Here is a 19,841-nt window from a genome sequence, read left to right as displayed (position 1 = left end):
TGGATCTGCAATCCATTTCTAAGAGTGTTGCTTTAAATAACAACTGAGTCCATCACTTAGTCGGCTACAATGATACTTATTCTACCACTCCCCCTCAACATACTAGCAGCTTAAAAGACTATCCTCTGACAGGTGAAATAGGCAGAAAAAGGCCATAAACCTGAAGCTATATACCAAAAGGGTCTGGGATGGTCACAGAGCTAAGTCTAGTGAAGACTACAAGTAACCAGGGGCACCTGGGTGGCTCAGTCGGTTGAGCATCCAACTCTTGATTTCAGCTCAGGTCATGATCTTAGGGTTGTGAGAATGAGCCCCACATCGGGCTCCATGCTGGATTCTCTCTCTCCCTCTGCCCCAACACCCCCTTCTCCCCCTCTCTAAAAAAAAAAGAAAGAAAAAGACTACAGGTAACCATCCACTGACTCCATCCATGTGCCCCAAGACCATATAAAACCACTTTAAGAGGGATGCTCATGATCCCATTCAGTGGTTTCCCAAACCTCCTGCTGGCCATCAAATAACAATGAGGCAAAAATGTACAAGGTAGACAAATGTCCCATGTCTAGGGACCAGCAATGATCCGTGAGCTTTTCATGGGTACCAAACCCATGAAAAGACAAGTAAATAAAAGGTAAGAGTTTAGAAACTTTAGAGCAATTTGAGATTGCTACAACATCCAAGCACATGACCAATGAACTTGCCTTGAATAGGGCATAGACTAGTTTGGGGATTACTGAACTTGTAATTATAACATGATGTGTCACATGTGGTCCAAGCTGCAGACCAGTTATGTACAGTAGGATCATGTGTTGGTCTCTGACATATTGGTGGAAAAAATCTGGTCCATTACTACAGATAACTGAGACTCGCTGCTCTAGATTCTTACAGATGATGAACTAAATTAAGCATGATAATTGTCTAAACACATTCCAGCAAAATACTATTCACAAATTAAGCATGCTGAAAAAGTTAACTGAGAAAATATTTTGGCCACAGAATAGAAGGCAACCATTCTAGTCATTTCTCGTACGCATTATTCTGACAATCAGACTATACATTTTTCAAAGACAGGCATTTTGTGTTTTGTTATTAGGTATCCCTCATTGTTTCTAAGACAGTATTTACTAGACAAATCATAGACTTTCATTAACTCCCTATTTACTCTTCACTCATTCTAAGCTTTATTTACATGGTTGAACAAGAATACAAAAAAATACATTTCCATAAAAATAATAAATCCTTACATAGTACATTATTGTGTCACTTTACTGGTAGGTCAGTATTTCAGTGACTTCATTACCCAAGGACAGTCTCAATCCTACGAAGCCTCTAACCGTAAGAGAAACAGCTACCACAACACCTAAGAATGTCACCTCTCAGAGAAACAAGACACCTTCAGCTCTCACCCAAAGTTTACTAACTAATACTTGTGTATACAATAAATAACTGGTTACAAACCTAGTTATCAATTGATAAAAATCAAGCTTCTGGTCTCACAAGTTTAGTTATCAATAGATTTAAAATGACGCAAAGAATACTGCTAGAAACAACTATGCCAAGAACAATGAAGGATGACTAAAGAACCGTAAAAACAAAACAACAGAGCAGTCTAGAAGCCATTTTACGTAAAGGCAAACTACCCAATACAACTCCAGAATACCCAAGGGCAGCTATTTTTAAACGGGTTCAATAACTGATCTTTGTTACTCTTAATCATCAAGGAAGGTTCAATTTTGGATAATAAACCCTGGCTAATGAGGCATTCAATATTACATACACCTTAGGAAATTTCCACTTGAAAAAGTTTATTAATAAAGTATCAGCATTTAAAGAAATAAATTTAACCTAATAAGTAACTAATACTGAAATTAAACCTACTGTATTTAACACACATTGTATTTCCAGGTTTTTTTAATTTAAAATATATGCAAGGGTGCCTGGGTGGCTCAGTCAGTTAAGTGTCTGCCTTTGGCTCAGGTCATGATCCCAGGGTCCTGGGATCAAGCCCTGCATCGGGCTCCCTGCTCCGCGGGAAGCCTGCTTCTCCCTCTCCCACTCCCCCTGCTTGTGTTCCCTCTCTCGCTGTCTCTCTCTCTGTCAAATAAATAAATAAATAATCTTTAAAAAAAATTTAAAAAAAATAAAATATATGCAACACTTAAAGTGGAACTTAACACTTAGAGAATTTATGGAATTTGAACACATGAACTCACTTGACATCCATCTACAAGCACTTATCTGTTGAATATATAACTTCAACATACTTGTCAAGACTGAGCAGAAAATGTAGAAAAGGGGCCAGTCCTAAGAAGAAACTAAACCTACCTACCACTCTTGACCTTCCCTGACAGCCACCTAGACACAAAATAGACCTGAAGGGATTACATATGAAGAGCTCTGAGAGCACATTGAGAAAAACTTCAAATACGGCAGAACGTAACCAAAGTTTTAACAAATACAGAGTCACAAAATAGAAAGTGCTAATCAGAAAAATGCAAGAATTTGAAACTATACAGCATAGTTAAGTCCATATTAATTTTGTTAACATCTATAGATACCAATCAGTCAACACTGCATACAGTGTGGCAGGTTTAAAAAATACAAAGATAATATTGTTAAATGTTTAAAAAAATCAGACTCAAAATAAGGCTCTGCCAACAGAGAAGCAGAGATATAATTGCCCTCTGCTTGACTGCCAAGGCCCCATGCAATCTGGCCTCACCCAACTCCATGCCAACATTCCAGGACCCACGGACGTCTTCATGCCTCTGCGGTCATCCCTACTGGGGTTCTCTCACCTCTTCTCCACATCCATCCAAATCTTGTTACTCCTTCAGGTCCAGCTGGAATCTCATTTTTCCCAGGAAATCTTTCCTAGATGTTCCTGGTCCAAGTCATCTACCTCTTATACAATCTCTACTTCCATTTAACTTTCACTACACAGCTTGGCTCTTAACTGCAATCTTGGAGTTACCTCGTGTATATTAGTTTTTGTCCCTCATCCTAGTGTCATCAGCCTAAGACTCCCAGGGACAGATCCACAGTACAGCAAAGACACGTGTATTGACTCACTGCAAAGAAAGATGGTGTCCACACCAGAACTGTAGGGCGTCTCACTGCTGTACCAAAGCTAGACAACAGAATCCTTAAAAGCCAAAAGCATGTCTATCTTTGTTTGTGAAAAAATGAAGTAAAGGAGTCATTATTGGATTTGGGGGAATGATGGAATTTAAGTAAAATTTAAATAGAGAGGTTCAAACCAAAGCAGAACTGTATATAAAGTGATCAACATCAAGTCTGGGCTGTGAAGCAGATGTTTATAGTCCAAGCTAATTTTTTACTTTTTCATTCCTCATCAAGCTAGACAACAGACTTCTTAAAGGCCAAAATCACTTTTATATTAATTCATATCCTATATGAAACTGAGCAGCACATACCAGATGCTATACAAAGGCTATTTGATATCTGATTGATGGATAATGAAATTTTAAACAACCAAAGCCATAGATGATGGGTTATAATTACAAAACTACATAAAACAATCTTTTGGTAGTCTATATAGGAAAAAAAAAGAGGTAGTAAGAAGGAGGTATATTTCTTACCTACAACACCAAAAGCTGAAACAGCTCGAAATAACCCGGAGGATCCTTTCTGTCCCATCTTTGTTCTATTTCCTAGATCCAAGCGGCCAAGAAGTTCTCTCACTTCTTGTTGAGTATATACGTGCTAAAAATAAGCAAATTTAATCCGAAAGGTTGTGCTTATTCTTTAGATTATTTATTGCCTGTAAGAATCACTAGCTATTTCATAGAGAAGTACATTATAGTGCATAACTAAGCTATAATTTTAAAAGCCAACAAATTCCCTAACATTAGCAATTATGGGTGGTTACTGGATCACATGTCGCTATACCAAAAAACTTTGTCAAAACCTCATCTTCTGGGGCACCTAGGTGGAGCAGTCTGTTAAGCGTCTAATTCTTGGTTTCGGTTCAGGTCATGATCTCTCACGGGTGTCATGGGATCGAGCCCTATGTTGGGCTCTGTGCTCAGTGCAGAGTCCGCTTTAGATTCTTTCTCCCTCCCCCTTTACCCCTCCCTGCTCGCTCATGCTCTCTCTCTAAGAAATAAATAAAATCCTTAAAAATAAAAAAAACCCTTACCTTCTGAACCACACATTTAAAGGATCATAGGCAAATTTCAAGAAATCTGTGAACTCCTTAGAACTGTGTGCAAAGTTTTGATTATACATACATATGTGTATTTTTATGAGGCCCACAGCTTTTCTTAGATTCTCAAAGAAATCCCTGATCAACTGTTCCCATGCCCAAGTAAAACCAAGAATCAATACATTATATTAATAAAAATTCCCAGAATGGGGGGGAATGAAGAAAAATACCCATGAGTGCTGGAAATCACAACATACAATTTATCCAAAATTATTATAACTTAGAAAATAGTTTTGCAAAGAACTTCGTGAAAATGGGTTGCAAACTGTAGCTACCAACATATTTGAGAAACCAGCAATCGACACAGATTCAAAATATTCAGACAGAACTTCAATACAAAGGGTAAGTTAGGTTCTCTCATTTGAAAGAGTTAAAATTAACTATTCAATACCACCATGCTGTATTTCACTTTTGACTAACAGTATCATGTTTTTGTGCTATCTGAATTAAGTCTATATTCCTGCTCTGGATAATATAACATCTGTATAAGCTTCACATTTCTCTTTATAGCAAGTCACCAGAAGATCACCTAGAGGTGATTTTTAGCAGCATAATTAAAAGTCTGGAGCACAGAAGTCTGCCCTAACTTCAAGTGGCTTCATATTAAAGCACAGTAATACATAATTTCTTCACTATATGCAATATTAAGAGTTAGATTAAATCCTTAAAATACCACTTCTTTAAAAAAATATATTATCTTATCCAAAGAGTTTGCTTTGTAAAACAAATCAAAATGAAGGACAAAGTGTAATTCCAGCATACTTTGTAACATCAGTAATTCCTAGAAACCAGATTAGAGATTTAAATTCTAGCCAACCATGAAAAATAATTATAATTTTCAGATGCCTGATGAAAAAAGGAAAAAATATATCAATAAAAGCTGTGAGGATAGTTCACACCCTTTAACAGGTACAAAAGTTACTGTTTGTATTCAGGCTTGCAAGATACTTACCCTATCATCAATTATGACCAAATCTTTTGGTTCTGTTCTATCAATCTTCAAAACACGATATTTTGTTTCTGCATGATTGCTCCCAACTAGAAAGTATCTCTATAAATGAAAAGAAATGTCATTAGTTTTTTAAGGCACTTTTCCTTATACACATTTTATAACCACTTTGGTTTTTGAAATTAAATACTGTAATAAAGTTGGGTTACTTCTGAAAAGAAATATTTCTGTTAAATATAACTGGCAGAGTAAAGAAAGGCTGATTCTAAAAGGTCAATTTTAAAATTGAAATATTCTTAGTGATGTCACGATAAACATCAGTCTGGTATTTGAAATGTACCCAGTAACCAGGTCAGATTAATTTAATTATATTATATAGAGATTAACCTAACTGATTGGAGACTGATGTTTAAACTTTGCCAGGAAGAAGCAGCTCTAGTAAGAATTAGAAAGCTCAACATGTAATTAGGAATGCTTAGACAATTATAGCTATGAAAATATTGAAATTTTATCAAATAAATCTTTATAAATTTTCTGCAAAACATTGAAAATGACTTTAATATAGCAACTATAAGAACCCCAAAGTCCTATAAAAGATTTAAATAAGTGTAGTTTCCCAAATGGCTTTTTATAGATAAGCTACAGGAAATAATTAATATTCTTTCTTTTCTGAATACTTCCTTGGTGCATTATACCTGAGCACATTAGTCTTCTTAAATAAACACTAAGAATAAAATTAATAATTAAAATATAAAAAAAATCTTAAATTTAAAGAAAGTGTTTTTAAGAAAACTTAAACAAGGTGAGTAATTTTTAAGAAAATAAGTAAAACCCATTAGGAAAAATACATAAAGATATTTTGCTCTAAAAAATGTCCTTAAAAGTGGTGCTTTTTCAACATAGCAAAAATTGAGAAAACATTGCTACAATCAACTGGCATCTTACCATCTCATTGGTCAGTTAAGATTTACATCCACAAAACAATTAAATAACAAATAAGATCCTCTAGATTAATGGCCAAACTGAAGTATGTAGACCATGGGACTTCAGAGCAGGAAAGATTAATGTGCAGTACTACAGGTATAGAAAATGTCAGAGGAGTCTGGACTTGAATTTAGCCTTAAAGGATGGGAAAGATTTTTAAAAGTAAGATTTTAGTGTACATCAGAAGATGAGCACTTAGTTATATTGTTTTAACACTACATCTGCAGAAATAGGTGAATTTTTTATTATTAAGTATAAATCTGTTTACAAAGGTCTGTTCTAGACTTCCAGGCTATACAGAACAAAACTATATGTTAAAAGATGATTGGTTCTGGGGGCATATGCCCCAGGCCCTGCACCACCCTGCTAATGCCTGGATGGGGGGTGGGGGGGCATGGTGCCTGTAATTATTAAACACAAATTCAATTAAAAGATGATTGATTAGCCCAATCTTAAGAGGAAAGCTAGCCAAAAAAAAAAAAAAAATGGAATCCCTTATTTCCTAGGAAGGGGTACAGTCTGAAGGACATGACCAGTTATAATGAAGTAGAAATACAGCAATTTTAATAAAAGTTAGTAAACTAACTTGAGACATCCAGTGACCAGGACTTGATGCACCAGGGGAGCAGGCAGAAGGGCGGGGACAATGAGAGGGAGGAGGTCAAAGATTCTTGGCCTGGCCTCAGCTAATTCCTGTCCCTGTGACCCCACCCCCCACTGGGGGGGGTGGTAACCAACCTAATAAAATTAACTTCAGAAGGACGGTCTGTAAACTATACATGTTTGTTAGCAAAAAAAGGAAGCCACCTTCTTGAGGACTTGAGGAAAACAGTCCCCACTAGAGGAAACAGCAAGTGCAAAGACCTAAAAGAGAAGAAGCCTGGTGTGTTTGTTAGAGGAACAAGGTTAAGTGAGAAAATGCTCATAAAACAGCTAAAGCGGGGAATAGCGTTCAACACAAAGAAGGCACTCGATGGCTGTTAGTTCCTTTTCTCCCCTTTACTTTTTAAGATGTCAGTGAGTCTATGCCATTGCATTTAGAAAGTGACAGAAAAACAGAAGGAAAAAAGAGAGTACTTTAGAGAAAGAAAAACATGTACAGGACCAGAATGGAGCCAGAATGGGAGAATGCACAAATCTACTAGGAATCAGTCTTTGTCCTCAGGAGAGAACAACCGCAAATTAACAACCGTGAATAGCATGCTATAATAGAAGGATGAACTGGATGATGACAACAGAGGAAGGGCAGTTAACTCATTTGGGGAGGGTCAGAGCAAGCAATCCAGAGGCTGGTGTCCTGGTGCTGAGTTTGGCCTTGAAGGACCTCTCAAAAGGACTCCATGTCTGCAGCCAAGATAAGATGAGTGATACCTACCATCTCCACCTGCAACAATCCTCTCTCATCACCTGCTCCCTCCCAAAGCACTTTCATTTATATCTATAGCACTTACTTCTGAAGGCCTTATCTAAATTCATTTAAGATGTCTGCCCCCTTCACTTAATTATATGCACTGGAGAGAGGCGGGCTAACTCCCTAATCTCTGTGGTTGTTACCTCTGGTCTGGTAGCACAGTCTGGTTCCGCAGGCATTGAGTAAATATTAGGTAAAGAGCACCACCTACCACAGAGGAATCATTTAATTTGCTAGGTAACTTTCTACAAGGTTTGCGTGAACCCATCTTCTTTGGGTAAGTCAGTCTCTCAGTAAGAAAGCACATCACAGCTTTAAGACAGGTAAAATCCCTGAATGAAATTCCTAGAATTTTAATAGATCCTAGGAAACTTAAGGAGTAATTACAGTAGGACTATGATTTGGCAGCTTCTCGTAAAAAGACAGTTGTGATTCCTGAGTACTAGTGGGCCAATGATTTATGGGCCGTTAGAGCACCCACATGGGAGGGCAGACCTACACCTAACATGGTATCCAGACTCTTCCAAAGACTCCATGAAGCAGAGGAACCAACAGCTAAAATCTACAGAATTTACAAATAGATTTGAGTGGGTAAAAAGAAACAGGAAGCAGTGTAACTATCCACATTGTTTCTTCTAAAGTGGTCCAAGAAGCCTAAAAATGTTTTGTGCAAAGAAGAGCGACCTCTTGTGGAACCAGTATGTGTGAAAGAAAACCACAGCTCTCATTTGGCCTCCTGTGGATAGAATCACTTGCCTGCACTGCCCTCTGGTGGGCAGTGGACCATCAACTTTTACACCAATTTTTTTTTAAGCGCCTAGTCAATCCAATTACTTTTGTTTGAGCCTGGTGGTGCCACTTAACTGATTTAGGGATGGACTGCAGGGAGGCAGATTTGAGGGGAAACCAAGAGTTCTGTTATAACATGCCCAAAGAGGTCAAGTGAGAACTTCTGAGTCTCTGAGAGGAGACTTCTGCGAGGAGAGATCTTAGAGTGTGTCAGCAGCACATACATGGCCTTTAAAGTCATGGGACTGGATTAAACCTAGTATGGAGAGTGAAGATAGAGACAGAGCCCAAAAAAACTAGCCTGCAGCACTCTATATAAAATTATTTAGAGGCTGGATATAGAGAAGGAACCAGGTTAGAAGACTGAGAAAAATGGCCAGTGTTTTTGGGAAAACCCCAGGATAGCATGGAGTCATCAAAGCAAAGGGAGGAGACCATTTGGAAAAGGAGGGAGAAGTCACATCCACATCAAATGCTGCTGAGACTGGGTGCAGCCACTCCGGAAACCAGTATGGAGGGTCCTCAAAGAGTTAAAAATAGAGCTACCCTATGACGCAGCAATTGCACTACTAGGTATTTATCCAAAGCATACAAACATAGTGATTTGAAGGGGCACATGCACCCCAATGTTTATAGCAGCAATGTCCACAAAGAATAGCCAAGCTATGGAAAGAGCCCAGATGTCCATCGACAGATGAATGGATAAAGATGTGGTACACACACACACACACACACACACACACACACAATGGAATATGACTCAGCCATCAGAAAGAATGAAATCTTACCATTTGCAACAACATGGATGGAGCTAGAGGGTATTATGCTAAGTAAACAAAGTCGGTCAGAGAAAGACAAATACCATATGATTTCACTCATATGTGGAATTTAAGAAACAAAACAGATGAACATAGGGGAAGGGAAGGAAAAATAAGATAAAAACAGAGAGGGAGGCAAACCATAAGAGACTTAACTCTGGGAAACAAACTGAGGGTTGCTGGGATGGGGAGGTGGGGGGGGATGGGGTAACTGGGTGATGGGCATTAAGGAGGGCACTTGATGGAATGAGCACTGGGTGTTCTATGCAACTGATGAATCACTAAATTCTACTCCTGAAACTAATAATATACTATATGTTAACTCTATTGAATTTAAACAAAAAAATTTTTTAAAAAGGAAATGAAAGAGAGAAAAACAAAAACAAAAAATGCTGCTGAGAGGTCAAGGAAGATGAAGACACGGAAGTGCCCAGGGGATCTAACAACAGGATCTTTTGAGTGGCCATTCTGTGGGCAATCTCAGTGATACGGTGGGGACAAAATCCACAACACAGGCGTTTGAAGAGCAAATGAATAGTCATCTGGATAAAGGTGAAGAAGTGAACACCTCTGTTCCTCCCAAACACCTTACTAAAACTATAGTAAAGTTTCTTATGTTCATTTTTTTAGACATAAGCCCCAAGGCAAAGAGAAGAGTGGAGATAGCAATAAAAAAAAAATCATTTGAAACTGAAAAGCACGCCCGAGAAAGCTGAACTCTAAGCTGGCAGTGAAGTCTAGAAACAATCCAATTTACACAACAGAACTTCCAAAAGGCATGGAAATGTGTGGCATCTCTTATCTCTGGTGGTAGGGGTAAAAAATTTCAGAAAATTGAAGATAAAAAGAAGATAGCTCAAGCTTCTCAAGAGAAAAAAAAAAAGAAGTGCTTCAAACCAAAGATCAAGAACAGAGTAATATTAGAAATTCTCAACAGCAACAATCAAATGTGAGGATGGGATAAGGACATTTTTAGAATGTACAGACTCAAAAAAAGTACTGCCCATGAGCCCTTTCTCATGAAGCCATTGGAGGAGGTACACCACCAAAAGGAGGGCATAAATCAGGAAAGAGGAAGATGTAGGATCCGGGAAATCATCACAGCTGACTGCCCAAGTGCACATGCACATGCAGCTACATATGACCCAACACCTGCTGGGGAAAACACTTGTGTGTGTGTTTGTATATATGCTGGGGGAGTGGGGGTTGGCAGGAGTGGAGGTGGAGAAGTAAGATACCCCAAGAAGGCTACATGAAATGCCCATTAAGATGGAAGATGATCTGAGCTGGCCCTCTTCTGAGACTGAAGTATCACTGTTCAAGAAAAAGCTTAACATTTTAATATGTAGCTTTAACAGTGGTGACTTAGTATGAAGATGAATGTGTTTCTAAAATATATACATGAACTGCAAATGGAATATAATAGGTAATCCACTTAACAGGAAATTCAGTATCTATTAACATTATTATCTCCTTTTATAATGACAGGCTAATTAATCACTCACTTTTCATCTGATGGAAGAAATCGGCTTTCTTCAAAGAGAGGAAATTTTAGGTTGCCTGACAGCTTCAATTAATGTTAAACTTCACTTGAACTTTCGGAATAAAAGTATTATTCTTAAAGATAACCATGAAGTTACTTCTCACAACCTAACAGTAGTGCAGGCCCGCCTCTTCACCTATTCCAGCAATCCCACAATCAGTAATGCAGCTCGAAAGAAATGAGCCTCTGAGAGTCAAAAAGGATGTCTCCAGCTTTACTCTTTACAGCTTCAGGGTTTTACTGATGGAGAAGCTTCAAATCCCCTGTAGAAATAAGTGGAAACTTGGTCACCTTCAACCCCACCTTCTGAATCAGCTAGAATCACTCTGCTTCTCTCTCCCGTTTTATGTCCTCTGATTTCCCGCTCCGATCCCTTAGCCAACCACATCTTATATTGTTCTCTCCCGTTCCCTCATTAAACAAACAGGCTAACATCTGGGCTAAGTAAGCTTGCATCCTTCATGATGTGGTTCTTACTTATTTTATTCTATTCTGTATGATAGGATGGAGAGGAGGGAGAAGCTTCCTTGAATCCTTTTGAACAAGGCAGGAATTAAATAAACACACACACATACATACATACTAATAATTTTGAACTAGCAAGAGTAAAGATCATCCTAACAACTTCATCCCTACACATGTAGACACAAAAATCCACCACAGTTCTGTTCAGCTACCAATTTTAAACTCAACCACTATATGTTAATTTGTTAGAAAATGGTCACTTATTGCAATGGTAAGACCCCTAGGGCATTATATATTAAGTAAGGGCTATAAATTGGAAATCATCTAAGGTAAACTGCACTTTCAAACAGCACAACTTCAGGCTGTTAAATCCCCTGTGGGCAACTCCTAGTTGCACTGGACTATATGAGCAGTAGGGCTGGATCTGACCTTAGTTTACCTGAAAGCTTGGGTCACAGGACAGACAAGGGCCAGGGCATCATCACGGAAGCCAAAGGGCAGCATGAGGGCTGGGTGCCAGAGAGAACAGGTAAGTTTTGGGAGGAAGCAGACCCTTCATAAGGCCAGAACTACAACTCTGGCATGCTATTTACCAACCCCTTTCCTCTCCAGCATCCTCAAAATCCACCTCCAAACACAGGTAACAATGACCACCTGACTGTCACCTCAGGAGCAGTTCTGCCCAGTTATCCTTCTAAATGAAGGCTCGGGACAAGAGCAGCCCATTTTGTCCGTTGTCTCTTCTGTTCTTTTGTTCCCCTAATTCTTTCATAACCAATTAATACACTCCCATCAACCAAAATAAGAATGCCCTTATTCTGACTCATACACTTGCCAACAATGACTTTTGTCAATCTTTCACATCTTTGCCATTCTGACAGGTGAAAATGGGAATCTATTTTCATTTTATTGCTTTAATTATCAGCAAGTTGAATTATCTTTTTATATTCATACTTCTTTTTTGTCAGATTGCCTATTCATGTCCTTGTCCTTTTTTGGTGGGTGTTTTATTTTTCAGAATGGTTTACAAAAGTTTTTGTATATAGGAATATACTGCTTTATTTGTTGTTCAGGCTACTAATACTTTTTTCATAGTCTTTTGACTCTTATTCTATTTACATTTATAGTTTCAAATGCTTTCTATTAGAAAAGAAAATATCTCAATGATCTAAATTTCTACCTCATAAAGTTAGAAAAAGGTCAACTCATTAATCTGAAATCCATAAGAGGAAAAAAATAAGCCTAAGAACAGAAACTGATTAAATAAAAAACAACAATAGAGAAAATTAACTGAGTCAAAAGTTGATTCTTTCAAAAGAGTAGTAAAATTGATAAATGCCTAGCAAAATGGATCAATAATAAATGAGAGAGAACACAAAATACCAATATCAGAACAGAAGTGGAAGTTTTACTACAAACCCTAGAGACATCAAAAGTTTAAGAGAGGCACGTGAGTGTCTCAGTCAATTAAGCATCTGCCTTCAGCTCAGGTCATGATTTCAGGGTCCTGGGATTGAGCCTCACGTTTCCTTGCTCAGTGGGAAGTCTGCTTCTCCCTCTCCCTCTGATCCTACCCCCTGCTAGTGCTCACGTGCCCTCTCTCTCTCTGTGTCAAATAAATAAATAAATAAATAAAATCTTTTAAAAAATAAAATAAAAAAGTTTAATAGGAGAATATTATGAACAACTTGACTCCAATAAATTCAACAACTAAGATGAACTGGACAAATTTCTTGAAAAATACAATTTATCAAATGTGATTCAAGGGGCACCTGGGTGGCTCAGTCAGTTAAGAGTCTGACTCTTGATTTTGGCTCAGGTCATGATCTCAGGGTTGTGAGACTGTGCCCTGCCTCGGGCATGGAGCGTGCTTAAAATTCTCTCTTCCTCTCCCTCTGCCCCTCCCCCGCTAAAAAAAAAAATGTGATTCAAGACCCACTGGAAATCTTCACGGCCTATAGCTGCTATAGAAATTGATCATCAAAATGTGTCCCATAAAGCAACCCCAAGCACTTTCAGTAGTAAATTCTAGCAAACATTTAAACAAAGAAATAATATCAATCTTACACAACTACTTTCAGAAAATAAAAGGAACACTTCTCAACTCATTTTATGAGACCCAAGTTACCCCAATACCAAAATCAGACGAAGATGTTAAAGAAAATGATAGACTAATATCCTGAACATAAAAATCCCTGCAAACTATCAGTAAATAGAATCTAGCAATATATGAAAACAATAATACAGCATGATGGAGTAGAGTATATCCCTCAAATTCAAGGTTCTTTTAACCTTTGTAAATGAATTAATGTAATCCACCATACTAAGCAAATAAAGGAAATGCCATATGCAGATGCAGAAAAAAACATGCAACAAAATTCAATATCTATTCATGATTTTAAAAAACTCAGCAAACTAGGAACAGAAAAGAATCTTTCTCAATCTGATAAAGGGCATCTCTGAAAACCTACAGCTAATATCACATTTAATGGTGAGACTGTTTTCCCCATAAGATCAGGAACTAACAAGAAAATGTCTGTTCTTGCCACTTCTATTCAACTTTGCACTAGAGATCTTAGACAATGCCAGAAGGCAAAAAAAAAGGCAACCAGATTGGGAAGGAAGAAGTGTTCCTCTCCCTAAATGATACGATTATGTAGAAAAACTAAGGAAATGACCAAAAAAGAAAAAGAAAAGAAAAGAAAAACCCTACTAGAACTAGTAAGTGAGTGTGATGAGAAAAACAACTATTTTGTGTCCAAGCCTAGGTATTTTACAGTATGATAACCCTGTTCACACCCAGAGTCTGAACATTTAGATTAGGACCTGAGTTTAGGATTCCCACCATCATTTCCCACTTTGCTCTTACATGATACCTTTTAAAATAACTACTTAGAGTTAAGCCCACAAAAAGTTAGTGACCTCTGTTACTGCCACCTTTTAAGTAATAGGTACTTGCTACCTTGCTCTCTATCTACTGCTCACATGTGACCTAGGACAGAGGACTGCCCTTCTCCTAGATTATTCCCTCCCACCTCTGCCACTTCTAAATCCTGTGACTCCACGTCCTTTGTGTAGGTGTATTGAAACTGTACCTTCAATCAAAATGAACCCGTGGGTTTCATTTCCCAAAGTGAAAAGTTCAGTGTTGAGGGAGCTATCTGCTGACCCCATGTGAGTGGCTTGTGCCCCCCAATTCAGCAGGTCATAACCCACATATTTTTAATTCAACACACCAGCTACAGCTTCTCAACATGGTGACTTTACTAAAGTTTCAGGATATAAGTTCAATATATAAAAATCAACTCAATATCTGTATACTAGTAACAAGCAATTGTTAAATCAAATTTAAAATCCCATTTGCAATAGTATCAAAACTCATAAAATACTCAGGAGTAGTAAAATTTGTAGACTGAAAATTACAACATATTGCTAAGAGAAAGTAAACATCTAATAAATGGATAGATATACCATGGATTAAAAGATTCAATATTATATGATCCCAAAATGTAAAATTTTAGATAGTCCCAATTACAAACATTTTAATCTGTAATGCAAAGTCCATGTGTTCTAAACTGACTGAAAGAAAACAGTCTCTATATACATGGTTTGAGTGTCCTTCTAGCATATTATCACCTAAAGGTAACTTTATTTTTCTTTTTCTTTTATCAATGTTTGCTATGCTCTGTTTTTCTTTCCCTGCTCCTATTTTCTTCACTACTATTACTATTACAATAGAGGTTTTTGGTTTCATCTTGTTAGTTTGCTTGCTTGCTTAAATTTCTTTATGAAAAAAAGTGCCCTATGTATGAAGCAAAAATGAAGAGAAGAAAATCTTCTTGTAGTAGGTCATAAGCATGGAGTTTCATTTTATATAAACTTGAATTATACAAATTTGAAATATCTTACTAATTCAAATATTAATAAATCTTCATTTTAAATAAATAATTTTAATTTATAGAAATATTTCAATTAAAATAATAATCTCATAATTTCAAAAAAGATTCAATGTTACTAAGATTCAGTTCTCCCCAAATGGATCTATAAATTCAATGAAACCCAAATCACAATCCCAATAGGCTTATGAGAAATTGACAAGCTGATTGTAAAATTCATATGTAAATGCATATGATCTAGAGTAGCAAAAACAACTTTGGGAAAGAATAAAGTTGGAAAACTTATACTTCCTGATTTCAAGACTTATTATCAAGTTGTAATAATAAAGACAAGGTGGTAATGCCATAAAGAAAAATAAACTGATCAACAGAACAAAATAGAATCAACTCACATTTATCCAACTAATTTTTTACAAGAGTACCAAAGGAATTCAATAAAGAAAGAGTGACCTTTTCAATAAATGAGGCTGGACAATTGATGTATGGAACCTCAAGCCCTGTGGCTGCCAGCCTCCAAGAATCCTTAATGATTCTCATCTCCTGGTATTCATGCCCTTACATAGTCCTCTCCCACTAAACAGAGCTGACCAGCATAACCAACAGAAATTGTGGAAATGATGGAGTGTGAATCCTGAGGCTAAGTCACAAAAGACACTGTAGCATCATCTTTCTTAGAACAGAACATCCTTCTTTTTTAGAACACCCTGTCTGGGCAAACAAATCCAGCTACCGCATCATAAAGACACTAAAGGAGTCCTGTGGAAATGTCCATGAGGTGAGAAACTGAAGCCTCTAATCAACAACCAGCTCAACCTGCCAAGCATGTGAAGTGAGCTATCTTGGAAGTAAATCCTCTAGCCCAGTCAAGCCTTCAGATGATTGTAGCCTGGATGACATCTTAACTGCAACTTCATGAGACCCTGAGCCAGAACCACTCAGCTAAGTCCTGAGTGGTTATATATATAATAACTCCCAGACTCCTGACCTACTGAAACTGTGAAATATTAAATATTTATTGTTGTCTGAAGTCACTAAGTTTCGGACTAATTTGTTACACCACAATAGATAAGTAATATAACCACATACAAAATTATTTTAATATAAAACTCACCTCTAAATGTAAAAGTTAAAAGTATAAATCTTTCAGAGAAACCATAGGAAAATATCTTTGTGCTCTGGGAGTGGGTAAAGATTTCTTAGGACACAGAAAGCAACAAACACAAAAGAAAAATGATAAATTCAACTTCACTGAAATGAAAAACTTTAGCTCATCAAAAGATCACTTTAAATACCTTACAATTTTGTCAGTTATATCACAGTAATGCTGAAAAAAAATTAAGAAAATGGAGTAGGCAAGTCACTGACTGCAAGAAAATATTCACAAAACATATATAACAAAGGACTTGATTCCAGAATATATAAAAAACTACAAATCAAAAATAAAAAGACAAACAGCCCAATTATTTTTAAGTGGGCAAAAGACTTTGACACTTCACAAAGGAAGATATAAAAATGGCCAATAAGCACATGAAAAGATGCTCAATATCATCAGTCATTAGCGGAATGCAAATCAAAACCATAATGAGATACCACTATACAGGCACGAGAATAACTAAAGCTAAGAAGACTAACAACACGAAATGCTGGCAAGGATATGGAGCAATGAAGATTTTCATCCCTTGCTGTTGTAACCACCTATCATCACCTCTGTGACTAGCAATTTCATTCTTAGGTATTTACCAAAAGAAATGAAAAGTTACGTCCACAAACAGACTTGTTCAAGACTGTGCATAGCTGTCCTGACAACAGCCTAAATGTGGAAACAAGTCTGAATCAATAGGGAAAATGGATAAACCAACTGTGGAATATGTATACAATGGACTACTACTCAATAATAAAAAGGAACAAACTACTGATACAATATGGATGAACTTCAAAGACGTGCTGAGCAAGAAAAGCTAGACTCAACAGAGTATGTACTGTATAAATCCACCCATATGAAATTTTTCAATAGGCATATCTAATCTAAGGTTAAAAAGGAAAGAATATTAGTTGTCAGTAAGGAAAAGGGGGCAATTGACCGGACAGGGATGCAACGCAACTTTCTGGGGCAAGACAGGGGTATGGTTAACATACGTGTATACTTTCTGTCCAAATTTTACAGCTTAGATTTGTGCATTTCAATTTATCTAAATTTTAAAGAAAAAGAACCTTATAAAATAAGTGGTGGGTGGGGAGTGGAACGAGTTACAGCTAATAAAGGTAATTTTAGGGGCACCTGGGTGGCACAGTTGGTTGAGTGTCTGACTCTTGGTTTCAGCTCAGGTGGTGATCTAGGGGTCTTGAGATCAAGCCCGGCATTGGGCTCTGCACTCAGCATGGGCTCTGCTTAGGACTCACCCTCTCCCTCTGCCCCCTTCCCCTGCAGTGCTCTGTCTCTCTGTCTCTGTCTCAAAAATAAATCTTCTTAAAAAAATAAAGGTAATTTTGGAGCTGGTGATAGATATGTGGGAGTTTATTATATTATTCTGTTTATTTTGTATTTGTTCAAAATTTCCATAATAAAAAAGCTAAAAACAAAAAACCCAAAGACACACAAACCACAAACTCAATGTTCTAAATTATTTGGTTCATCAGGAATACAATTACTCTGTCAAATAGCCATAAAAGTTTCTAACCACTGACTCTCAGTTTCTAAATGTAATCTGTCCCAGTCCAGTTATGAACTATCTATGCCTGGCACCAGGTATCAGCCCACACTCTCAATAGCACTGTCCTCTCTGCCTCATTCTTTTCTTCACTGAATGATAGTGAATAGTAGTCATAGTAGTAGTACCAGGATTTACTTCTTCGAGGTTTTATGAGGATTAAATAATAAAATATATGTTGAGTTCTTTGACCAGTGGCTGGCACAGAAGTTCCATAGGCACTAGCTATTCTTCTCATTAATAAAACCTGCTACAGTTTTTTTTTTTTTAATTCCTAGGATCTACTTAGTTGTCAGGAATTTTACGCCTTTTTTCTGAATTATCTATGTCCCTTAAACTTTGAGCTTATTACTCAAATAAATCTTTCTGCTTAAATTTTTAAGTCAAAAATATAAAAAAGAAGAGTCACATACTTTTACTGATGAGGAAACTGAGGTTCAAAGATTATATGCAGCAGACATTTCTCAGGGTGGTTGCCCTGGTCCAACCATTCCTCGAAACAAAGTCAGTACTACCAGACTTTGGCAGATTCCCAATCATAGCTGAGTCAATCTGATTCCTTCTCCTAGTACCTTTGGTATGCCCTTGGCAGCACTCTGAGTGGGTCGTCCAACCCTGCCTTTCCAGAAGCTAGGGAGTTAGGCTCTTCCGGTGATTCCATGCAAGGGCTCCTCCAGCATCCTTCTGATAAACTCAATCTTTTATCTCTAAGCTGGCTGGAGTTAGTTTCCATTCCTTAGATGACCAAAAGGGGTAACAACCAAGTTCCAGAACACACATCTCTTCATGTTAGACACTCTCAACCAGCATCTATTGGAAGCCTACTGTTTGCAAGGCACTGTACCAGATCTGTGCTGTGAGGACTAGCAGGTTGTGACAGGAGAAGGAAGGGTGGGACTTTACAAAGAGAGCGCTCCAGAAAATACTCTGGGTAGGTATAAGGAACTGAAAGCAAAATAGTTTTGCTGCAGAATAAGGCACATAAAGGCACAGAGTTAATCCTCAGTAAATATTTGTTGAATTGATATTAAATTAGATATAAGACCAGACAGGTTTGGGACAAATCATATATGGCTTTGAATGCCAAAATAAGAGATTCAGAATCTACTCCCCTCAAATGGGGGCTACTGAAGGTTTCTGAGAAGAGCCCTATAATACAATTTGTGCTTTCAAAAAGCACTAACATCTCAGCCAGTCCTAATGAATGCTCAGCTTATTAAGGAGCTGAAGTTTCTGTGTTTTAAGTATAGTATTTATGTTTCCTACAGGGACATTTACCAGCACACTGTACAGAAAGCAGAAGGTTTTATTTAAATGTCACAATACTTCTGTATGACTCTTCTCACAGAACAACTGAAGAATCTATGAATATTAGATAATTTCATCTTTTGGTCTGGATCCAATCAAATGAAGTTGCCAACAAAATTAATTTAGGGTCAACAATGTTTCTCCCCTAATTGTGACCCGAGGCAGATGTGCTATTAGAACCATGTTATAACCAAGAAACTGTTAAGTACCTACTTTATCTAATGGAAGACAACCCAAGTTCCATTGAATATGCCTTATAAAACACTCTACAGCACAATAGGAAGGTTTCTGGCATATGCAATCCTATTACCATGAAGTGCAATTTTAAACACAGCTCCTAACATCACTGTTACCTCAACTCAGAAAAGTTATACTTTATTTTCCAACCACACAAATGACAAAGTATGTACTTCTATAAACACTATTCCATTAAATCTTAGGGACCTAGAATCTAAACCCAAAAACTGATCTTATTCTACTCCTGTTTACATGGCCACTCGAAGTAATAAAACAAACAAAAAGTGTTGTTAAAAAGTCAAGTGAAGGGCGCCTGGGTGGCTCAGTTGGTTAAGCGACTGCCTTCGGCTCAGGTCATGATCCTGGAGTCCCTGGATCGAGTCCCGCATCGGGCTCCCTGCTCGGCAGGGAGTCTGCTTCTCCCTCTGACCCTCCCCCCTCTCATGTGCTTGCTCTCTCTCATTCTCTCTCTCTCAAATAAATAAATAAAATCTTTAAAAAAAAA

General features: G+C 37.4%; 1 protein-coding gene across 4 annotated transcripts in view; it reads right to left on the bottom strand.

Moving 5' to 3' along the window:
- The window catches only part of FIG4 (FIG4 phosphoinositide 5-phosphatase), a 106,745-nt gene that overhangs the window by 85,995 nt on the left and 909 nt on the right, over positions 1-19,841 (bottom strand). For 3 of the 4 annotated variants that reach the window (XM_031023910.2, XM_081828792.1, XM_081828793.1), the window contains exons 2-3: positions 5,181-5,279; positions 3,603-3,726 (exon numbers count right to left, since the gene is read on the bottom strand). In XM_031023910.2, the coding sequence (XP_030879770.1) occupies positions 3,603-3,726; positions 5,181-5,279 (223 nt within the window). Of the gene's footprint in view, positions 1-3,602; positions 3,727-5,180; positions 5,280-19,841 lie in introns of those variants that run through there. The other variant, XM_081828794.1, reaches the window with a different exon arrangement.

Source organism: Leptonychotes weddellii, chromosome 8, assembly GCF_054177405.1.
Source record: "Leptonychotes weddellii isolate Sample4059 chromosome 8, ASM5417740v2, whole genome shotgun sequence".
In the NCBI taxonomy this organism is placed as follows: Eukaryota; Metazoa; Chordata; class Mammalia; order Carnivora; family Phocidae; genus Leptonychotes; species Leptonychotes weddellii.
The sequence above is the reverse complement of the archived record's forward strand: the minus strand, read 5'-3'. Positions and strand labels throughout refer to the sequence as shown.